Source organism: Gobius niger (genome assembly GCF_951799975.1).
Source record: "Gobius niger genome assembly, chromosome: 9".
In the NCBI taxonomy this organism is placed as follows: domain Eukaryota; kingdom Metazoa; phylum Chordata; class Actinopteri; order Gobiiformes; family Gobiidae; genus Gobius; species Gobius niger.
Window position 1 is genome coordinate 24,384,091 of NC_136860.1, and position 25,071 is coordinate 24,409,161.

The 25,071-nt window shown below is 40.5% G+C and overlaps 1 protein-coding gene across 1 annotated transcript; it reads right to left on the minus strand.

Annotated features, from left to right (window-relative positions):
* Positions 1-2,164: 2,164 nt before the first annotated feature.
* tbx15 (T-box transcription factor 15) lies at positions 2,165-24,883 on the minus strand. Its single transcript, XM_079562783.1, has 8 exons — positions 24,469-24,883; positions 20,970-21,177; positions 19,330-19,431; positions 15,620-15,791; positions 9,526-9,693; positions 9,343-9,407; positions 5,099-5,196; positions 2,165-3,622 (listed from the first exon to the last, which is right to left on the minus strand). Exons 1-8 carry the CDS (start codon positions 24,656-24,658, stop codon positions 2,808-2,810), a joined length of 1,818 nt encoding a protein of 605 aa, XP_079418909.1. The 5' UTR covers positions 24,659-24,883; the 3' UTR covers positions 2,165-2,807.
* Positions 24,884-25,071: the final 188 nt, after the last annotated feature.

Genomic DNA, 25,071 nt, shown 5'->3' on the forward strand with positions numbered 1-25,071 from the left:
AACAGAAATATATCATGAAACCACCGTTTGTGAAACACTAGATCTAACTAATGCAACACACTTTGATTTGCTCCGTCACAGGATAAAGTCACAGCTATAGGCTTTTAGAATAAAATGTCTTTGGCAAGAAAGATCTGTGGCAATGTCACATTCACGGCGATGTCACTCAGGACGGGCTCAACGCTGCAGATTAGCCCCTGGCTCCCCCTGTCCTCTGTCTGTGATTAAAATACCAAATCTGATATCACCAATTGTTCCAGTTTCATGTTTTACTGCGGTGATGCCTGCCTGTGTGTGTTATCAATCAGTCAATAGAACTGTTGGAGTATTTAGCCTCTAATGAAAGACACTGTGATAAAAGGCAAAGGCTGGCCTCCACTCAGAGCCTGTCATTCGTTTCCACTTAAAGAGCTGATGGATAGTTTGCAGAATGGAGGCAGATCTGCTGTGCATTATGTCATGGTGCTTCTTACAAATCTCCTCATTTACAATAAAGGGGCCGCGGGGAACTTGTGGTGAACTTTGGATGGAGGGAGGAAGTGTGGTCATCTCAAATTTGCTTGAGATAAAGCGATATGCAGAAATGTCTATTTAGCAAATTACTTAAAGATACAAAAAATTGTTTAATTCATGCAATGATGGCCAATGGAAAATACATTTTAGTGCTGTTGTGGATTAGTGTTTGTAAAACCCATCCAAAGAACCATATTGGAGGAATATTTAGAGTTTTTCTTTTGTGACTCAAGACACTGACTTCTTTTTGTTGCAATTTTGACTTTTTTGTTATAGATTAAATCTTTTTATGCAGTTAGACAGTTGTGCATTCGATAAGTAATTGCGTGTCAACAAGAGAGAAACCTGCAGTTCTATATAAGACACATTGCACACTCCGGTCGCAGTGAATGGTATTCTGCATGAAAACCTGACAAATCCACACAGTTTGCTGTCATGGTAACTCCTAAAGAAGCGGCCAAAAAAGAGACACACTTCATATTGTGCATAGCTTTTTAGAAAAATCTGCATTTTCAACAGTACTACATTTAGAGATACTACAGTGAGAGATAATTGGAAAAAAAAAATCCATATTGGTGGAGCAAGGCCAAATTATGAAATCATTTGCCTCTCTCTGGTGCATCCCTGGCTCATTATTTGAAGTCAAAGGGAAAACAGGTGTTTCTAATAGTGGGCTCTCTGTCTCCGCGGTCCGCTCGCTGATGACGCTTCAGATATGATATTTCATGGCCGGACCTGTGTGCATGATGGGAAATGATTGGGGAGAGCGGCTCACAAGACATGCGTGTAATGGAGGCTGATTGGCCCGGGCTATAAAGCCAACAAGGGCAACCAGAAAGATGTTTGAGTTCTTCCTGGTTTGGGTGATTATACGAGATTTCTCTTTTCAAACAGGTGCGGCAGGTCGACCCACGGCGACTGAGTGCAGTTGACACAAGAACCTGATTATGAACAAAACCAGCAGGAGAAAGCAGTTGTTCTTTGTCGGGGCTATAGGCTTGGTTTATAGCGTATGATTTGCATCGGTGTTTGAAGTCTGTGGTGTGGGGGAAAGCAGATGTGTTTTTCTATAGGAACACATTGCTCTGGGTTCATTAATAATCATGTCACTGCAGTTATTGTGGCCATGAGGCTGACTGGCATAAACTCTGCACCTAATCTTCAAAATACTATTGCTCTTTAAATCTCTTTAGGTTAAATATGAAACATTGGTCTGAATCTTAGAGAGTGTAAGAGAGTTCATCTTCTGATATTATTACAAACAAACTGGATCTTGTAAACTACATCCATCATTTTTGCTGGAGTTTTGATAATTTTTATGGAACAATCGCTGCCAAATCTGCCTTTTTCTGACACATTGATCCATTTAAGCATCAGTCACTTTTTCTTAAGCCTAAATTAACAACTCATTAGTAAAGATCTGGTCTCTCCGCTGATCAATAAAATGTCTTTTGAAGTTGAGGGTAGAACAAGAGGAAACCCTAACCCTAAATCGACTGCAGACCAACAAATGAAAACCATGTCACATGAACTGAACGTTTATTGAGCTTTTATGTGCTTGGCACCAGTATTTACATTTTTTCAAAATGCCTCAAAAAGTTTTGTTTTTCACACAGATTTGTAACAGACTGCCCTGTAAAATCAGCTCTTAAATACTTCTCTATATCACACCAAACATACTTAATTATTACTCTGTTATTGCTATTTTCATATTTTTCACACAACAATGTTTAAGCTTATGTTATTGATTGCATTCGCCATCATATATATATAGATATGCTTAAAAACATTATCCACTCAAAAAGTGAAGTCATTCCAGTCCACGAGGAGAAGAACGCTGCAGGTGATATGTCCATTGTTGCAGGTCTTTTGGACATATTGTGTTGTCTATGGCACTTCAGTTTACCCTGTTTGAGGTTCAGAGGCAGCATCTGAAGGTACATATCCACCAAGGTCAGTCTCTGAAGCAGTCTCTAATGTCGTTTTTGTGGAAGACATGACTCAAACCACTGCCAAAGCTGCACAAGTGCTCTGTTAGTTTCCTCCATCACAGTGAAGATTGCTAATACTGCATTTACAGTTGAGCTTTAAGGCTATTGCACAGATTGGTTGTACTGTTGCAGTTTTCAGTTTTTCAGTCCCTAGAGTCTGGTTGTTCCAGTTTTTTTTTAAGAAGATTAAATTATAGTTTCAGTCCATCCTTTGGTTTTAAGAGTCATGAGATGAAATAGGAAATAGTTCTGTGTGCTCCTCCACACTTGAAATGGCTAAAATGTCCAGGGAGAGATTAAGGCTTAAACCATGTGCATGGACATTTGGGAGGAGGAGCCATACTGGCGCCCGTCACAGGAGCCACTGCCCTGTTGTCCTGCTGAGGGGTTCCCAATCATGTGCATGGAGTCCATGCTGCCGTTGGACAGGTACTGGCGCTCAGCAAAAGCCCCTGCTGGAGAGGAGGAGCACAGCAGACCTCCCTGTGGTTTCTCTGGGCTGGCAGCAAGGCGTGGAGAGGTGGGGAAGTTGTATCCATACAGGTTGTAGGGGTTGTGTAGAGAAAAGGCGTTGTAAGAGCCCTGTTGGACGTGATGGTGCCCTCCACTGAACATGTGGGCAGAAGAAGAGGAGGATCCTGAGGAAGACGCGGGCGCAGAGTTGGAGCCGCCTCCTGCCTGCATCACATACTGCAGCTGAGAAAACTGACCACTGTACGCATCCATCTTACTCCCGCCCCCTCCACCACTGCCCCCAGGCAGAGAACCATGACCGCTGCCCTGCATCCCAGCAGCGATCAGAGAGGAAGTCCTCTGTGGCAGAAAGGATTCAGATGGCTGGGCAGAGGCCACAGCGCCCCCTGCGGCCTGGAGGCGTCCATAGGAACTGTCAGCCAGGCCTCCATAGCCCTGCAGTGCGGCCATGTTACTGCGGGCACAGGCGGGGTACTCCGTCAGACCCAGGTTGCACAGCTGACTCTCTCTGCAGCCCACATTAAAGGAGTTGGGGGCGAGGTGGAAGGCCGGAGGGGAGCAGGACGGGGACAAGAGGTGAGCTGCCCCTGAGGGCGAAGGAGTCCCAGTGCTGGACGTGGTGGGAGAGGTGCCAGTGCTGCCCCCTGTGACACAAACACAAGTCAGAACAAGATCACTAACTCTCCATGTCTGCACATTCCTTCCTGTGTTTAGGAGAACCAATCAGCCCCATTTGCTTTTTTCTCAACATATTTTGCTATAAATGTCATTTTAGTTTAAAGTCCTAAATCAACCGGAAAATATAATTCTTAAAAACAATTGTTGGCGTATGGTATAGAAGTCACAGCTTTGCCCAGTGAACGGATAGCTGTGGAATATCAGCTCCATACTTCTCCATTAATGAGGTTTTGGCTGGTTCCACTCGCTGCAACAAAAATTCTCTTTGAACGAGGAATCAGAAGAAGGAGGCATAACTAAATAATCCAGGGTTTGGCTGACTGGCGTTCTGATTTGGAAACATATGCATTCGATAATATTGTTCTGCTCTGTCTAAGAGGATGGTGGGATTGTGTGATGGAAAGAAACTGAATCAGAGAGAAGAAAACGAGGCAGAGAGACAGATGGTGATGTCAGACTCATGTTCTATAGGCCAGTTGTGAAGTGGCTGCATAACAATGGCTGATAATTGCGACCCCTACAAGGCTTTTCAAACTACATAAAACACATACATCCTGATCAGGAGATGGGCTGATTTCACCTGGAGAACCACTGGGCATTTGTTTTTTATGCAAATGATGACATGATGGGAAAAAGTAATTAGAAAGACAAGTTATACTTTATGTCCTAAGTTTTCTTTATAACTGTCTTTCTGGCTTTCTAACTTTGAGTGATCAGTTTCTTTATAACTGATCACTCAAAGGATGATGAACAGATGTCCCACACAATTATGAGAATCACGTCACACTGACCTCCACTTTCCCTTTATTCTGTGGCCCTGTCGCTCACTGCAGCCCAGAGGGAGACTGACTGACTAATGTCACAAAGTCATCCAGGATCCATGGTGCTTGTTTTACTAATGGATTGTACTTTCCCCTCCAACCCCTTTGAGTGATGTGAAAAGTTCAGTCGACTGGCCAGGCTCATTTGAAGGACACCAGCGACCGATGCAGAGTGTGGTGAGATACACAGGGAAAGTATGCAGCGAGTTCAGCCTGGGATATGAGCCGCAAGGTCATATAGAAACCATTCGCTTTTTGCTGTGTTAATTTTAAACACATTTCAAAATTCAAAAACGGGATTTGTTTTTTACGGGTTATTGTAAAGGACGGCTCAGAAATATAAGGCTTGTAAAAGAGAGATCTGAAAGCCATTGGGGATAACAGTTCACGAGGGCACATTATTCCTTTGAAACTTTAAGCAGAGAGTTCTTTCTGAAGCCAGTTTACAGAGTTCCCTATTTTTAGATTTCCTGGCACATAGCTCTGGCTTCAGCACTGGTTCATGCCTAGAAGCAAGTATGACATTTGCTCATAAGAATCTCTGCATTTTAGGCACAAACCTGCACAGATCAAAGTATTACACTCTACGTTGTTATTAGATGATAAAAAGTGCATGCAAACCTTGTTGCTTCTGCATGTTGGTGAAGTCCTCAAACGTGAGGGTCCGAACAGGAGGCCTCCAGAACGCATATGTCTCCATGATGGCTTCAAGCCCGGTCCTAAAGACAGAGACAAACTGTTTATGTGTTGAACTAAAAAAAAAAGAGCAAAAGGTGATGTTATTTCACCTCACAACTAACACTGTAGGAGTATGTACTGTTTAGTTTAGTTGGTCACACTTTCTTTTACACTACCTTGATACATTGTACCTATTCTAAATTTAGTACAGTGTAATCTGCTATGTAATTACTTGTAATCTATATAGTACATACACATTGGAATAATGCATATTAATAGTCTGGAGGTACATAATGTACCAAAATAAGATCCTAAGGGTTAGGGCTTATGGTTAGGGTTAGACTTAGGATCTTATTACATTATGTACCTCCAAACTACAAACACATATTATTCCATTGTGTATGTAACCATAGGTACAAGTTATTACACATTGTTGCATTACATTGTACTAAATTTGGCAGCTACAAGGGTAGTGTAAAATAAAGTGTTACCATTTAGCTTAGTTTAGTTTAGTTAGTTTAGTTTAGTCTAGTCTAGTCTAGTCTAGTCTAGTTTAGTTTAGTTTAGTTTAGTTTAGTTTAGTTTAGTTTAGTTTAGTTTAGTTTAGTTTAGTCTACAAGGGTAGTGTAAAATAAAGTGTTACCATTTAGCTTAGTTTAGTTTAGTTAGTTTAGTTTAGTTTAGTTTAGTTTAGTTTAGTTTAGTTTAGTTTAGTTTAGTTTAGTTTAGTTTAGTTTAGTTTAGTTTAGTTTAGTTTAGTTTAGTTTAGTTTAGTTTAATAAAATACAGTTATTGAAGCTCAAAAGGAGTATACTGAATATACTAGGGCTTACATTAACTTTTTTGTTCACTGGCCACATTCTAGCCTTTGTTTAATGTCTCTAGCCACATAGTGTTTACAAAAATATGTAATGTAATGAAAATAGAGAAGTTCACACAGCTACAGGTATAGCTGAACATTATATTTACACATTAAAGTCCTCTTTGAAATGCTTTGTTTTGATAACACACAGCAAAAATAGCATTGTCAGTGTCATGAGGAGCACATTTAGTATCACTGGTGTTCTTGTTTACGTTATCAGCTTTTTTGACATTGACAACAATATATGACCTGAAATGTTCCACTGTGTGGCTTTAAGTAAGTCTATTATTCAAGTTAGGACACTTCAATCTAAACATTATCCTGTAATTCCTCTGCAGACAACAAAGCCGCATTTCTCATATTGCTAAACAGATTGCCCTCAGATTGAGTGGTTTTGTGAAGTCAGTTTGCGCGCAGCGGTCCAGACTGAAACGGCAGGAGCAGAAACAGTAATCCCGCTCAGAGGAAACTGGAGCCATTAAAAGGGGGCAGGTTTTTATTGGGGACATAAATCTACGTGACGTCTCATCTCAAACCTGTACTCGCTCTACTTCCTGTCTGATTTACTCCCGTGTCCCGCGGAAACCAGCGTCCCGACACCCCTGCGCCGTGTTATTTTTGGGCCGCACGGCAGCTCGTTAGTGGGGCGTACTAATCGGGACGGGCCCATCCAAATCACTGTGCTCATTCATACACGGGGAGCCACGGCACGGCTAACGGGACGGGGCCAGCCGCAAACGGGACCGTATTAAGAGACTGGAAACTCCCAAAAGGAAACCAGTGGGTGCTTAATGTGACAATTATTGGTTTGCCCTTTGGATTGATTCAGGATTTCCCCTTAAATGTGGAATTAGCCGCTCATGTTCCACAGCAGATTGGCTCCATTTACACTTGACCATTAACTTTATATTTGGTTATTTTCTCCCCTCCCAGCACCAATATATTTTATAGTCAAATTGAGCAATAATATATGTGCTTGCATTTAAAGGGCTGCATTTTGAGACTTGCTAGATCCTGTTTCAAATGTAGTTCACTTCTGTCTTTAGTTTTTTTTTTTTTAAATCAGACTTTTAATATAAGCCACAAATTTGTTTTAAGTATGGGTGCACGGCATGAACTATTATTATTTAAAGCAATGGTTCTCAACTGCCAACTCGGGACCCAAAAGTCAATCGCAGGGTTTTAAATAATGTCCCACTTTTTCAATGCCAAGTGCTTTGTACAAATAGTTAGCTTTGCAAGTACATTATTGGGTGTTATAACGTTCTGGTCTAAATCATAGTTTAATGTCAGTTCCTGTGTTTTGGGGCTAGTAAGAAAATGAAATGGGTCTTTATCTGATATGAGATTTCAAAACACACAACTTTCACAATCACAACCTTCAATCAACAGTAAATATTGGATAAGGATAATATGTACTTAAAGGTGCATTATGCAACTTTTTATCCCCCCCCCCCAAAAGAAAGTTGATATTTAAGCGAATTTGACCTTGCAGTGACCCAGCAGCTGTATGAGTGGTCAGCATGACGTCTTTGCTTTCCATCCAGGATGTCTCTGCAACGCTCCAGTTGTTTTGTAGGTTTTCTAGTCAGCGGTGAAAACCTTCCAGACAATTGATCCTGGAGCGTCCTAGAGACCACTGTGATGGAACGTGAAGGTGCCATGCTGACCACTAACACGGCCGCTGGGTCAATACAAGGTTAAATACAGCGAAATATAAACTTTTATTTCCACATAAAAAGTTAATAATAATAATGCACCTTTAAATTACAAGGTCAAACTGCAAACTGTCAAACTGTTGTTGTTTTTTTAGAGAGGGGTCTGTTGGTCATAATATTTCAAAGATGCTACACCTTTGAGAATCACTGTATCTATTCATCATCATCCATCATTCATTAAAGGTGCACTATGCAACTTTTGAAGTAAAAAAAAAAAAAGGGGAATATTTGTGCATATTTGACCTTTTTGTGACTCAGTGGCTTTATGGCAGCAGCATGGCACCTTTGCTTTCTCCCACAGCAGCATCTATGATGCTCCAGAATCAATTATTTGGGGGTTTCTGGCCAGTTCTGGTACGAACCCATAACAACAACTGATTCTGGAGATTTTTTTTTTTTTCACTGCAAAAGTTGCATAGTGCACCTTTAATGTTATTCAGTGTTATATGGCTAACTGGTAACCTGACAAACACAAGAGATTTTCGAACAGTATTTCAATATAACAACATACTTGGAAACTAAGTGTGTCCTCCGAGCTTATGTGGGTTTTGGCTGCCCCACATCTCTACAGGACACCGCACTGACCTACGCTTGTGAAAGAGACTTCCGGCTAGCATCTCTTGAATCGCACGTTCAGGTAACCTGCAGCCACATGATTCTCTATATGGTTTAGCTGTTGTGAATTTGTGGCTAAAGTTATCATTCCAAACAGAGCCCAATGAGCTCACACTGCCCAAACCCTGAGAATTGATTGCATTTTTTCCCTCTCTCATAAAAAGTGTTCATACCAAGACAGTCCGATGTGTGGGGATAGACCTGGACACACATCTCACTCCTCTTTGTCTTTTCATCTGTTGCTTTTCGCCAATGAAACTCTAATGCCAGTTCATAAATCAGTCCGCCTATTGTTAGAAAAATGAAAAAAGATGTCTCGAATAGCTGCGTGCCAATAATGTGGTCCAGATGAGGGGCCTGCTCTCATGTGTGGAGGGTCTGCACTGGACGCCTCTCTACGCAATCACTACATAAGAGAATTGAAGCCAGGGCAGGAATCGAACGGGTAAGGAGAGCTGCTCAAGGTGAAACTTGATGATGGAGGCAAAAACAGCCAATCGAAAGCATCACATTTGATGACATATTTGCATTTATATAGTTTACATAATTAGCAATCATTTGTGAAAAAATTAAGAATTTATTATTTTATAATTATTATTTTAGTAGCAGTGGAAGTCATGGAAGCTCTAGTAATGCTGATGGTATCAGTTGGGCACACTATTGAGTAGCTATTAACTTTACAGCACACTCATTTCATGGTGATAGGATAGAAATGTAATAACATGGAAAGTATAGCCATTCAATGGAAACTGGACACACAGTAATATAACTTGTCCCATTCCACGCCCTAACAATAATTGTAACCTAATATAAATATTGCAAATCACCATACTTGGTAATGACATGGAAACAGACCTCACTGTATTGCCTTGTTCTTTCTATGAAATTAGTAGTAGTAGTAGTAGTAGTAGTAGTAGTAGTAGTAGTAGTAGTAGTAGTAGTAGTAGTAGTACAGAGGCTGACAACTCTTTGGATTATGTGTGTGGACATACCTGTTCCTCCCAGAGTCCCGAAATCCTTTGGCAAAGGGGTTACGGTCAATCTTTAGTCTAGTGATCTGAAAAACAATGATGTTGCATTAATAAAATGGATGAAGTATAATTATTCGCCACTAATCATTACAGTTAAAATAGCAATGGAAATGAGGCTGGCGAAAGGGGCCTGGGTTTGAGTACCTGTTGGTTCTGGTAGGCCGTGACAGTAGTGAAGACAGTCTCGGGGAAACTGAAGGTCTTGACCCCCTCCCCAGTCGGGACGGTTTTGTTGGGGGACAGTTCACTGCTGAAGTCCTTCCTGATCACATGGACACGAGGCTGGTACTTGTGCATCGAGTGAAGGATGATCTAAAGGAGGAGAACAGGACGGTAATGGTCAATGTTGGTATAAGTTTGGAAGCTTAAAGTTAATATTCATGTAGGGGTTTTCATTAATAGCCAAAATACATATCTGCAATATTACTGAAAGCTGCTTTAATTGACATAAAATATTACTATATAACACACAGTTACATATGGACAAACAGTAAACACAATTTTGCTCAGATACGTCTCTCAATGTAATGTTATATTGGTTGTAATGTTTTCAGGTGACAACATCTTTAATAACATCTTTAGTAACCCTCTGCATTTGAATGAGTATTCCCCATGCAGAGTAACATCTCACAAGTATAATGTTGCTTCAAATGTAACCTGAAACGGACTCCAAAACCTTTTAATATTCTGCGGTCATATTGCATTGCACATAGCATTAATTAACATCGCTGACACTGTCAAAGCTCTTAACATTAAGCCAGTTCACACTGTTGTGTAGAGCGGGGGATTGTTTTGCACTGTAGCCCAGGCGTCAGTCGGGCCGGTCCTGCCTCGGGCCCAGGTCTGGTCCTGATTAAACCAAGAGTGAGAAAACCTCCCCAGAGCCAAACACCCCACACTGCCCCCCACCACCTCAGCTTTAACACAGAGCTAAAGGGGAACGGCGGAGTATCAGAAACACTCTCAAATATTTAGCATTTAAAATCTCAGAGAGGGTCACTGAGAACAGATGTTCAGGCTGACGCAGCAGTAACATCATTACAGCAAGTATTTCGTTTGTTAAATCGGGAAGTAAAAACAAACACAGAAAATTTCTATATAATTTCATCCAGCAGAGATTCAATTCAACAGATAAATATCATAAATATAAATACACACTCTATGTACCCTTAGGATTTTATTTTATTACTGTAAAACCACTATAAATACCACAGCTTTGTTATTGGACAGTTTGTATCAAAAACTAAGAGAGGTTTTACTTGGAAATAATTGAAACAAGCTAAAAAAAAAAAGTTAGCATTTTAATAGGCGAAAACATGTGCCTTTAAAACATGTGTTATATCTGTATGGGAAAAATTAAAACTTCAATATTTCATTGGACCGCCTTTCGCTTTGATTAGTGTGCACATTCTCTGTGGCATTGTTCCAATAAGCTTCTGCAATGTCCAAACATCCAGTGTTGTTCTAAAATTCCACCAAGATTTTGTATTGATGATGGGAGAGTGTGACCACTGTGCAAAGCCTTCTCCAGCACATCCCAAAGATCTGGATCTCTGCGATGGCCAATCTATGTGTGAAAATGATTTCTCCCTGAACCACTCTTTTACAATGTGAATCCAGGCCTTGTTATCTCCATCAGGGAAGAAGAAATCCATTGGTGGAATAACCTGTTCAGGATGTTTGGGCACATATTGTTGCTGAACCTAGACCTGACCCACTGAAACGTGACTTCCAACTAGTCCACCAGAACCGGGAGTCCCTCAGTCATAGATCATAACAGTCAGTTAAATCCAGGTGGTGACAGGTTGTCCTTAAACATAATTATACTTCTCAAATGAGGGGGTTATGGTTAAAACTGGTGACACAGAGTCTAACCTGCCATGTTCTGTCACACAACACAACCCACATAGACAACACTGTGCCCTCCCTAAAAGCTCAGAAATGTAGAAATCACAGGGCATCGTGGAACATAGACTGTAAACTGTGTTCCCAAACAAATTGTCAACCAACACAATTACAATGTTTTATTTTCATCTGTCTGAAATGTAGACAGATCAGACATAATACATACTGAGCTAAAAGTGCAATGACCAGAGAGTTTTCTGTTTACAGATAGAATAGAATATACAGTAAGTAATTGACTAAGTGCAGGGAGTATTATGACTTGAGGGATACAGTCTCGCATGGTCAGGGTTCAATTAACTAAAGGACCGCACAATTTCAATTCCCTGTTTGTGCTTTGGTAGAAGTGACAATTAAGATAATTGAGCTGAGCAGCCTTTTTCTAAAGTAGGCGTAAACTACCGTAGAGATTCCAAGAACTTCATTCAATTCTGCCTTTTAGGAGCTGATAATGTCAAATGCACATGTCAAATTTGGATTTTGAAATAGAGAAAAGGAGAAAGTAGAAACAGAAAAACACTTATGCAGAAGACGTTACTGGCATCATAACATAAAGCGAAATGGCTCATCAAGAGTAGCGTGGCAATAAAAATACTTCTTTAGCATTTTATACGATTTTCCCAGAGAAAGACGGCAGAACAAAGCAGCTCGGAGGAGACGGATTCATGTGGCCAGAGGAAGAAATGTCATTTATCTGTGTTTGTGGCTTTAGCACGAGAAATAAGCATAAACACAGAAAAAAAAATCTATACTTGAGTACGATTACAACATGACATTTAGAAAGACTAGTATGGTTTGAACATCAGCTCTCTGTCGTCCAGGGGCGTTCTGTAGCAGCAAAAGTTTAAGACATTTAAAAAAAAAAAAATCATATGGATTGATCTATTCCCTGAACCTTCCCCTGTGACTCGAGTTCCACAGAAAACGAGAAAATCAGTTACACTTTATCTTACTCTACCTTGATACACTGTACCAAACTAAATAGATCTCTGTAATAACTTGTACCAATGTAGTACACACACAATGGAATAATGTGTATTAGTACTTTAGAGGTACATAATGTATTAAGACCTTTAGAGTTAGGGCTTAAGTCTTGTGTCATGTTGCATAATGACCAAACTACAAATACATATGATTCCATTGTGTATCTAACCCATTAGGTAAATGTTATTTTGCTACATAGCTCATTGCACTAAATTTGGCAGGAACAATGTATCAAGGGGAGTGTAAAATAAAGTGTTCCCAGAAAATCTATAAAAAGTAATCACATTTAAATTAATGGAAACTTCAAGCCGTTTTCCTGAGCCCAAGTTTGAGATGAGTTCTTTCCTGCGGGGATATCATTTTTATACTAAATTATTATATTGAGTTATTACTTGGGTCCCTTCTTTTTACTTTAACCTCTTAACCGCCACCTGAACCGAGCACAAAATCTATGCCTCATTTGAAAGCCAAGACCAAAAAAAATAAACCGACTGTGACTTTTTTTGTTGCATTGTTTATGTTTTGGTCATATTTTTTGTCTTGTTTTCACCTCTTTTTTGTCTTGTTTTTTGTCAGTGTTTTGTTACATTTATGGCACTTTTTAGTTGTGTTTTTGTCGCTTTTTCATGGCTCCTTTTTTTTGCTTTTTCATCACTTTTTCATCTCGTTTTTGTCACTTGTTTATTGTCACTGTTTTGTTGTTTTTCTTGTCACTTCATCCTCGTTTCCGTTGCCATTTTGACGCCTTGTTTAAGAAGCTTTTAGATTTGAGTAAGATTTGAGGAGGAAAAACGGCTCTGTTCAGGTGGAAATTAAAAGGTTAAATCATCATCTCAGTAACGTTACACTATTCCACCCGCCTGCAGAGTTTGCTACATCAGTATTTACGCAAAGTATTTATGGAGATGGTTGATTTCAAAAACAGCGCTTCCAGAATCTACATCTTCATAAAATGTGACTATCTATTTTGGGACATTTCTAGTGGATAATTACTCAAACCGCCGATGCTGCGTTTAGAGTTGACTGCCGGCGAGTAAACAATGGTGAAACAGTTTTGATCTTGTAAAACTGTCAGGGTCCGCACAACAATATAAATCTCAAACCGCGGCTGCACTTAAGATTAGAAGCTGCTGTGTGTCCTGGGTGATGTGGATGTAAAGCTCCTCTTTTGAGACAGTGCTTCTGCAGAGTGTGGGTGATTCACAACGAGTGTAACATGTTTGTAAAGATCTATAGGGTCAACAAGTTTTCTCTATAACACAGTCAGACCCCCCAAGAAGAAAGTAATTGCAATCTGTTCAATTTGCATACTTACTTTGACCACTAAAGCGACTCATGTCTTTTCTAAGAACACATAAGGACCGAGTAAAATCTAAATTTGTGGTCAAAGTTGGAGCATGGGGGGAAACATCTTTCACCTTCAAAGCCACATCATATATTTGAAGAAACCAAAAGCCAAAAAGGAAGTGAACAAGCCCCTCCCTCAAACTGCATACAAGCTGTAAATCCTGTTTTTTTTTCCTCTCTGTGGTGCCCAAACCAAATACATTACTGCAGTGACGTTGATTAGACCATACTGTCATATTAAAGTCAGGCTTTGTGTCCTCAGCTTTACCTCCGAAATGAAAAATGACATGGTTGATGTTATATAGAAATGTATTGCGACTCACTCTCCGTCTGCTTGTTCTTGACATTGCACATGGTAATAGCCTCAACTTATATAGTGCTTTTCCCCTCACATTAGGCACTCGAAGTGTTTTACAGCAAGGAACCACTCACCCATTCATACACCAGTGTGCGCAGACACTGGAGGAAAGGTGGGTGAAGTGTCTTGCCCAAGGACACAATGACCGCGCGCACCTGCGGGAGCCCGGGTGAGACCACCCACCCTACCACCTATGCCACCGTCACCCCGAGCATTATTTGTTTTACTTCACTTGTACATTGAAAATAAATCCAAATATTGACCCCTGTTATCAAGAACCCCAATAAATGAAGTGCTCAACAGTCATTATTCTTCTATGAAGGATTTGCAGTGTCTCACACAGCCTCACTCACTGTGTTGTTAAAGGATTTGATAGGATATAAATACTTCGCTGGTACATACGGTATAGTCCAATTCACAATGTTTAGATTTCCACTGAGAGTATGAAAACTATATATTTTTGGAAACCTTATGGTACAAGTAATGAGAAAAACAATGTTTCCATTTGCCCTTGTCATTTGGTAAAATTGTGCAATTATTTAAAAAAAATTCCATTACAGTTAATGGGGAGTTCTGGTCATCGCTATGGTAACTCCATGAATGATATGACAAGGGTTTCATTGACTTTTTTGATTGGACTGACCAAATGTTTTTGTCCGCCAAATGTTGTAAATTTACGGCAAACTACATTTTAACTCCCCATAATAATAAATGTTATTATCGCACTTTTTTTTTTACATATCAGATCAAATGGAAACATTACTTTTGCTGATTGCTTATTTAATAAAGTTTTCAAAAATGCAAAATGTTCAATGTTCAAAATGTTTTGATACTCTTCGCATAAATCTGGCGAAATTACAGAGTGAACCGGACTATTACTGTGCTGTTTGTAAAGGTAGATCGTTTAGCTTTGACGCTAATGGCTAACACAAAATAAAAAGTCAAATCTCACCACAATTTCTAGTAGCAGCATGAAAATAAGTGTTATTAGCATATTAGCTTTTAGATTTACTTAATGAACCCAGAGATTTCCTCCAGAGTAAATGTAAATGTGTAAATGTGACATATATTTGCATGAGACATTGCTGGTTGTAGCTGCAGTCAAGGCAGATTTAAATATTTTATTTCATAATTTTATTGTTAATTAAAAAAGACAAATAATTCATATTGGACAATACAGTTCATAATTCACATTTATATTTCATTGGTTTTTCATGTCTTAAAACTATGTAAAATAGGGGAGAACTTATTTTTTGGTTCCGCTTTAATTTGAGTTGAGCATAGGCATGGCACAGAGCAACATGAGGCCACTGGCACCCACATGAAGCAGAGTTGGAGTTTAAGCGGCCAATGAGGTTCTTTATTTAAGCTTTGTGACATTTTGTGATTATATGTGACATTATTTTAAGTTTTATTGTCTTTACTTTTTAGTTCTGACGGCATTGTACTGGCATTGTGACGGCATTACTGGCATGATTAAGGCATGTGAAGACATGATAGCCAAATAAATGTCTGTGGAAACCAAAGGATGACTTGAGCCTTGATTAACTCTGAGGGAGTAACACTGGTCCCTCATAGGGAAACATGGGGGAGAGGGTGACTGACAGAGCTGCTGTGGGTGTTGTGGAAAGAGAAGTGTGTCCTCACATGGCCTTGATCGTCCAGCTCGTTGTTGGTGAGTTTCAGTTTGTCGAAGCTGACCACTTGTCTCATCCAGGTGTCCCCCGAGGCCAGAGAGTCCGGGTGGATGTAGGCTCGAGGGGGTACCGGAGAGTCTGCATTTCCCGCCACCATCCATTTAGAGCTGTGGTACACGTATCTACAGAGGAATGGCACAGTACAGTTTACAATGCAAGGATACATTAAACTGCAGTATGTACATATTCAAAAAGAAGATGGTCCAAAGTATCTGAAAACCTGTCGATAAACACATTTCTGAAGATGCTATTGACATTAATGTTCACTAGATGTCAGTACAATCAAAGTAGCCCACACATGTTCATAATGTGCATTACAGTACATAACAATAATAATACAAACACATTTGAATAGTTTCTGGTCTTCCAGCAAATCTGTAAACTCTCTCTCCCTTAGGCCCCTGCTTTCATCCTTTTCAGTCCTCAATTGTACTCCCTCGGGTTGAACTTAACAACAACAACTATATCCACGGCCGTTTCGCTTTAACTTTGCCGCAAAACAGGGCTGCGTTGCCACAACAGTGCTTTGTCAAAGTCGTGTGCATTTTTATTGTGCTTGAAATTTCTAACAAGAGCAACATAAAGTGCTCCATATGTTGTCAAGCGCGCAGCTGCATAGTTCGAATTAGAAAGAGTCATAATATTTGATGATGCTGGGGATAGTGGGCGCCCCACCCATTAAACAGCAGGAGAGGGAGGAACGACGCGAGAGAGACTTTTGACTTTTGCTCTTGTTATAAAAGCAGGACGACTGAGTGAGAGCAACCTCAGCCCAGAGACACAAAGAATGACTTAGAAGAACAAGGCTCAGATTAAGTTTGTTGTAATTAAAATACTAAAGGTAGAAACATTAGCAATAGTGTGTTGTGTAATGCAGCACTAGATGACTCTATATTTAGATTGATTGAACACAGTGGTTCCCAAAGTGAGGTCTGGGCCCCCTGCGGGACTTCAGGCAATTCAGGCCTGAAGGTCTGGGGACTCCTGGGGAGCCGCAAAAGTTTGACCATCATTCACATGAAAATAATAAAAAATGATTAAAAGTTTGTGCGTAATTTGTTTAATCATAATCAGAATATTTCCTAATTTGCAAAATTTTAAGTGGAAAAATCATGAGAGGATTAAATCATATTGTTGGGGGCCTAGGGGGATTTTTGCAACAAAGCATCCTTTTATTTAAACACGGTGAAATACTTATTTATTTATTTGTCATTAGTTATATATTGGGGGCATTCATCTTCGGACAGAAAATGGGGCCGCAGCATTCTTGACTGTAGGAACGGCTCATGTTATAAATGCAAACCAATGCACATTACAAGTGACAATTATAACTCTTACATTTCAAGGTATATCTGTATATATACAGTAGGATGGGGAAGGCTGAGCAGAAATCACAGAGAGAGAGAGAGAGAAAATTGCGCGACAGAGAAAGAGTGAGCAGCTGTGTAAGTTTAGTTCCGGTCCAAAGTGAAATATCTGTGATGCCGTGGTGGTCGTACAGGAATCATCTCTGACCTCTCCAACACAGGCCCGCTCTGCTCATTTTGTTAATGTTTCAAAAAGCTGCGTTAGAGTCCGCCGCCTCACACATTGCACAGTATAAGAAACCTATATTACATAAATGATCTGAATAGACAAATCATGGCGCGCTTGATGAATCTTTAGACAATTAGTGTGTCTTAGAAATAAAACAAGCAGTGGGTATAATGTCCTTTGGTTTGAATATGGTTTCACTTAACAGCAAAAAGTGACAAGAAACTTCCACTTGAATGAGGAAGTGCAGTTTTTTTGTATACTTTATATCTTCATCACCTCAATTGTATATATTTTCTTATAATAAGCACTACAAGTACTAGAAATGCAAAGCGGACAAAAACCCTGGCTGTGAGTCTTTCTATCATCACTAATAATCATAAAGACTAACAATAATCCAAAACAAAACAAACTGACATAATGAAAAATTACAATGTTGTAAGAAGTAAATATTTAGCTCAGAACATGTGACCAACAAAGAGGTTTTGATGATATAATCACTTTCTGTTTGGTTCAGTCTTTAGAGTTACACTCTCGATGTGAAGGAACAAGGAAACTTTACCCCAAAACCCGGCTGGAAATCTGATTATGCCTTGGCTTTCATCTTCTATAAATCACACATCTGGCATCAGCACAATCATAGAGAGCGGTCTTTATGGGACATTCTGACGGGACAGAATAGAGGACGGGGGCACTGAACCATATTAGCATAAGAAATAACACACAGTGCATTGTGCTCACCTCATCACACGCATAACAGACAGACGCGCTCATATGAGTCACACGTGCCAAACCAAGACCGTATATTATATGACTGCACTGAAAGAATAAATAAGGCTATTGGATTACGCCTCAATGTGTTTGGAGCCATAGAGTTTCCAAATGTCCTCTGCATTAGCCCCAATAGCAGAAATTTAGAATAGATGTTTTGCTCATTTGTTTGACTGGGTTGTTTGTAGGCCTATAAAAATATTCACAATGGCAAAGAAAGACGATTTCAGTTTGGATTAAATGCTGCTCTAATATTTATATGCTGGTATTTTGCTGCAAAATCTGCCTGGAGAGCTTCACAGTTAAACGTGGTACTGTAGATTGTAAAGGCGTTTCAATACAGTGATATGATGTAAATTAGTATAGCTTCAAATGAGACTAAATTCAGCCAATACAGCTTGTTAGACAAACTGAATCATAACAGTAAATGCATCATAATAGCAACTCTATTTAAGACCCCAGCGTCACAGTGCAGTCAATTCAAATCAAGTGCTGAAGTCTTCAGCCAGGGAGAAAATCCTATTTAATTTTACAAGATCTTTTGGCCCTAAACTCCTGGGTGACATCTTGGTCTTGGACAGGAGACTGAGGAGGCGGCAGGGCTGCACTCTGCTGAAAACCTCTTCTCAATAATCAAGAATGTGAAATGAAGATGTATGAACCATTTTCAATGTGCAGACCCACGCTGACTTCACTTGTTTTTCTAAGTGTGTGTTTTTCACGCTGTGTTTTTCAATGAAATGGATAAAAATCAGTTCACGGTCAAGCATGACATAACTTTCAACTCATTGCATCGTCGAGGTCACAGGGGTTAAAATGTCGTCATCCACATCTATTTTCTATTTCGTCTAGACTCCATACAAAGCATGTGCATGAGGATGTGTGTGTTTCGTCTTTGTTGTTTGCTGCAGTCTGAAACATTTTATTCCATGTCTTATGCCGCTTGAGGAGCGAGTAAACCACACTCATCTACCAACCTCCCAGGCCAAAGATGGACCAGGGAATAAACCAAACCTCACCAAAATGAAAACAGATTAAAAGTCTACACCATCTAAGTGGGTTAAAAATGTGAAAAGCAGCCAGGAAAATGGGAAGAACAGTGCAGGTCTCCAGCTTTTGCACATGTAGATGACCGTGCATGCACACGCTCTGTGCAGCTGAGCATTTATTAAGCAAGTCTCTGAAGATTCCAGCTACATTCAGACAGTGGACAGATGCCTTTCCCTTGATTTCCCTCACATTCATGTTCGTCATGGTTTAAAAGAATCTCAAGCATTTTGATCGACCGCCACTGGATATGTGGGTTTCAGGGGTTAAGGGGGGCATATTCGGATTCAAACTTGAACATGGTCATACCTGTATCTCTTGTTGTCCACCGGCACTATGTCCATAGCGATGTAATATTGTTGATGAGGATCCAGGCCGGCGATCTTCACCCGCATGGCAGGAAACATCCTCCTAAAAACACATCACATTTGATCAGATTTATTGAATCAGCACACAATACACACAGTGAGTGGCATATTAAAGGTTATTTATCATAATACTTTTATTCAAGTTACTTCTTATCCTGAAGATCCAGAGAGCACTTTCAGTATTTTCTTTTCTCAAACTAACATTTCTTCCTTCCAACACTCAATCAGGTGAGAAAGGAATTTATTTATGACAATGAGCAAGAGGTTTCCGCGAAGAATGCTTGACTGCACTTTTTAAAACACATATTTTAGAGCAAATGCTACTTTGAGGCAGGTCTGCAAAAACGATTATTCTATTTTCCAAATCAAAATATGTGTATTTTCGACTCTCCTTTTTTTACATAAACATAAACAACATAAAGACTGTGGCCGATATTTGCACAGCTCTGAAACAGTGAGGCCTCTCTCTGGAGGTAACACCTTTGAATGGTTTAGTGATCTTCATAAAGGCTACGATCCTGCATCTATCGCAAGAATAAGTCACAGTTACAATTCAAAATTATAGTATTTTTTTTATTTCAGAATTTAGATTCATAATGTACATCAAATTCATTATTAGACAAGATTGCAATAGAAAGTGTTTTGACAACATTATTATTTTTTGCATTTATTATACTACTTGGCTAAACATTATACAATTTCACCAATATGTGGGCTATAGTTTATCAAAATATCGTGTATTTCTTAAAATGTGCTTGAGTCTTGCTCCACTCAGTTCAATGAGCGTCCCCTCCGAAAACGTAACCTAGTAGTTACGACGGACCTAATTCCTCGTGTTGCACTTCAAACACTGCCTTTTCTTTCCTCATTCTGGGGTCGTAAATCGGGCATGGTTAATGAGAAAAGAAGGTCGCTCTCCTCCGTTGGATTTATGAGCTTATTATAAACGGCCTGTGAAATGCGCGCGCGGCCTCGCTCGGCGTGCACGGTCCCGGTGATGCTCTATTTATGAGCTGATCCGCCAATTTAGGCCCCGCGCATATAACGAGGCGCAGAGGTCACGCTGTGGCTTGTTCCAGTTCATTTGGAAGTGAAATAATCGCAAAGGGACGAGGGCGCGCCATCAAAGCAGCGGACACGGCCATTCAGCAAGACGTCACAACACGTGTGAACATTGTAATTAATAAATTATTCCAATGGCATTATCCAACAACGAGGCCATGCGCAGGATATGCTTTACGCACAGCCTCGTGAACAAGAAGGCACATGTCTTATTGGATATCGAGGGATGACTTTTGCGCCCCTGAGTTTGTTTTCTGGGTTGTAGTATAGGCTAAATTGGAAAGAAAGCGCGTGGGCCAGGATCATCGAGCTTTGTCTCAACAACATTCAAGCGTGACCCACTGTTACTGAGACAGCGGCTAAAACGGCAAAAATGTGAAGGTCAATTGCATAGAAACATAATTTTACGCACTGAGCAACACATTATTTACTTTTCACGAAAACTATAGGCCTACTATTCAGTGGAAATAACGCTTTCTATCTGTTTGATGTAATCCCACCACATGCGCCTGAATTTACCTTCCTGCTTTGGTGATGATCATCTCGGTCCCGATGTCGTGAAACCGCTTCCAGAGGTCCGCGCACTGCAGCTCTACCTGGATCTCGTCCATGGAGGCAGGGGGAGACTGGTCGCAGGCCACGGGGGCCAGCTCTGCAGGTGAGCCGAAAGAGCAGGACGTCCTCTCAGCCAGACCCTCTCCGTCCGAACCCGGACTCGCCTCTGAGTCTGAAGGGGGAAATGAAGAAGAGGATGATGACCAGTGCTCTCTAAATATCCGCGGAATTAATTGGTTTAGGCTTTTTTTTTTTTTTGCACAGGAAACTTGGCAAAGAGAAGAAGACGCCCCGCAATCCAAAATCACCTGCAGCTCGCCTCGCAGCACAGCGCCCCTCTGGCTCCGCGCGCATGGAGGTTTGGGTCGAGGTCAAAGGCAGAGTCAATGCCGCGTAACGACTTTGAAATTCAATGAAGAAAATAGCTGTGCAATTTTGAACTGGACCACACATCGGAGGAACGAAATATTATAATGCTCTTTCCGAGTCATTTCACTCTAAAGATTCTCTCATTTCTTCTCAAAACTCTAACAGCTTGTTTCTACTTTCTGACCAGATGGAATTAGACAACGTGGCAGCGGAAGGTCATGTTGGACATCAGAAAAGTCACCTGTTACACGACGATAAAGCCAAATTCAGCATCATCTCTAAACACGCGCGCCCATGTTGTTCATGTCTGGTTAACAGCAGCGCACTGAGCTGGGAATTGGAAATGAAGCCAAATAATACTTTAACCAGAAAATCCTATTCCAGTTACCATAGCCCTGACCTTAAATGGCTGTTGGAATTAAAAGGAAAAGTGGGGTTGAATATTGCACTGGTCGTATTGTTCCAGCTGGACGTCAAATCTTTCATCCTCGACACATTAAAGTTCCCTCCGATTTCACTTTGTACAACCACCGCATGCATTCTCTCATTTCACATTTCTCAGAACTCATTTCTAGTTGAATATCCTGCCTCAGCCACCCCGACACCATGAGCAAATGCAGAAAAGAAAGTAATAATGTATTATTTATTGAGGGCCCTGACACAAGGAGGTTGACTTGGCAGGCAACGGGGGCACACAAATATGGTTATGCAAATGCTCAGACTGGAAAGAGTCCCAGGCAAAACCACCGCGGAGGAGCGGGGGCCAAGAGCACTGACACAGATCAGGAGGGGGATCAACACACTGCTACTTGGGAGATCGAGGCTGGATCGGAAATTAAATGCTTGTAGCCTGTGTGAAAAAGATAACAGCGCAGGTTTAAGTTTGTGATGTGATATATGGCCAGGCACCTGTATGTTCCAACACTTAACTCTTCATTGTACCAAAATGTTGGCATAACATACAAATACGCTTCAATCCATTTAAAATATGAGCGTCATTAATAATATATATTTTACAAATCTCCAACAAACATCGACAAAAAATGACAAGTAGTGATTTTTTGTTTTGCTGGTTTAGCACAAAATGAGACCCGAGAACACGATTAAAAACAGCCATAATTTATCAGCATAGAAGCAAACAAACACAAACAATATATCGCAAATGCCTAATTAACAATTTATATATCGTGAATAAAATATTCAAAATATCAACACAATATTTCAGAAATTATATGTCAAACAAAGCCTTTCAATATATTTTTTGGACAAATGCTTTTAAATCGTATGGCGGACGCCGTTTCTGCAAACTTTACTGCACCTAAAGTTAATGCGCGCTGTCCATGGAAGAGTTTTAACAAAATACTTTCAGTATATAGATGTGACCCACTGCTCGACTGCCATAAAATATAATCCACCAATTAAAGTGTATTTATTTTTATGTGGTCGGTTACATGCTTGTCACAATTCTCTAAATCACGTCACATTCTAATGTTGAGAATCCTGGATGGGTCACACTGTGAATCCCTTGTGTGGCTAATAAACGTGTAAAAAGTAAAACGACTCGGTAAAAGATTTCTCTAAACCACAATCTGCCCATAGAAACTCGTTGTGCTCTGGTGGCCGCCAGCCTCCGGAGCCACAACCCAGAGCAAGACCTGGACCTGGAATGGGACACGCCGCTAATGAGCAACACCCACCGAGGGGCGAAGAGCCAGAGGCTTGGGTCATTCAGTCGAGTCCAACAAATCTCAACCGCAAACGTTTGCATTAAAATACAGGCTGCTGATATGTTTACCTAATATTTCTACGTTTATAGTATTGTGTTGATCTGGAACTTGAAACGTTAAATAAGCGCATGGAATTAAATAGCCTGTTGGTGGCAACAAACAAGCGTGCGCAATTTTAAATACAAAAGCGGCTTTTTGTTTTGTTTTTAACCGTGCGTAAAGACGCAGTGCGTACAAGTCTTGGGTACCCTCCTACTGAGTGATATGTTGAGCATTTTTTGGAAACTGATTTTTATTTTGACTATATTTAATTCAATTAATTCGATTTTAGGTCAATTAAAAATATTTTGAACAAACCTTTCTACAAATACAAATACAAATACAAATACAAATACATTTAACTACACATGTTGTTCCCAATGTGGTGCCGCGATAGGAATATTTCAATTCTCTATCGATAAACAAAACACACACATTACAGGCTAATTGACCCTTGTTTTCCCCTTTTGCCTCTCTTGTTAGTTGAATCTCGCGTGGTGGTAAATTTAGGTGCTATATTTATGTTTCAAGATGTATTGACTGGTTTGCTCACACCTTTAAAATGGCGGATTTTATAGGCCTTATGCTACCTTGTATCACACTTTCCTTGCGTCTTCAAGTAGGCCAATACTTGAGATTCATCTTTATTCTTTGTTATTTGATTATTCAAACTCATATTCAAACTTAGCCAATGCACAGTTTGGTTTTAGCCAAACAGCAAAAGCCAATTGTGCATCATCAAGTTCAATTTGTGCCATTATCGTGTTTTTAATATTACCTCCCAGGTTACACATTAGTTATATGTGTCTGTCGAAAATTAAATTGTAGATACATTTTCTATAAGCTCTTTCCAAAGTCTATTGATAATGTGGAACAATTCTGTAAGTGTTGAGTTTTGAACTTGCGGCTAGAGGCGTTTCCATTTTAAATAGTTTAACTCAAACTAACGTGCGCAGTTAATGATAAAGTAGAATTAATTATGTTTTCTAATGTAATTGTTGTTATATTTTGCAACAGTTCATATTTTGGTAATCACATGAATACGATCTTAGATGACAGATGATGTAAACACTGCAGCTTTAGTTTAACTTTACGCACGCGTGCTTCTTCAATGATGTTTGTGTTCCTTGTGTCATAATGACTAAGGACAAAATATAGAAAAACAGAAATGTCCTATGTGTGAAGAGTGCGTTTGTCACGAATATTGTTTTATATTGTTGCTAGAAATTAGCCCCAGTGTAAACCTCTAGACTGGACAGAATACGTCCAATTCTGCTCATTTGGATCGGTCACACAATGAAGTGGTGAAAGCGTTCTGTCCCACTGACCCGGGTCCATGTCCAGGGCGCAGTGGCCGGACTCGTCTTCGTCCGCCGCGAGACTCTCCATGGACAGCTCAAGCTCCTTCTCCTCCCAGCCGCGGAGCTTCCTCTTCTTGTTGGATCCGATAAGGGATTCCACGGAAAACGCGTGGGCTCTCGAGCTCAGAGCTGCGGCCGATCGCCTCCTCTCACTCATGTCTCCCAGATCCACGCGTGGGAAGAGAGAGGGAGGGAGGGGGGAGTCCACGACAAGACGAAAAGAGCGGATAATCAGAAGAAAAAATTAATCCAAAGTGTCTACAAACGATGCGAGGAAACGCTTCGGTCTGGCCCTGTCATGGTGCGCAAATCGCGGACTCGGTCTCTCCACGTCTCCCTTTCTTTCCCGAGGTCTGTCCGTCACTGGCTCACTCTGATTGATACCCACTTCTGGAGGAGTTTTTTCAGAAGCAAAGGGCGGCCCTTTTCTTAACTCCCAGGCAAAGCAGAGCGGCCAATCATGAGCGCGCGCTGACGCGAAGAGGAAACTTTTTGTCCAATCAGCACAGTGCGTTGACGCGCGTCCTGGAGCACAGTCTGAGCGGGTCTCGGACTGGTCGCATATGTCAA

Coding starts and splice junctions, on each gene's coding strand:
- tbx15 (XM_079562783.1), bottom strand. CDS start 24,658: ATGAGTGAGAGGAGGCGATCGGCCGCAGCTCTGAGCTCGAGAGCCCAC. Junction 9,408..9,525: donor CGGCCTACCAGAACCAACAG/GTACTCAAACCC, acceptor ATTGTTTTTCAG/ATCACTAGACTAAAGATTGA. Junction 3,623..5,098: donor CAACATGCAGAAGCAACAAG/GTTTGCATGCAC, acceptor TTTGTGTCACAG/GGGGCAGCACTGGCACCTCT.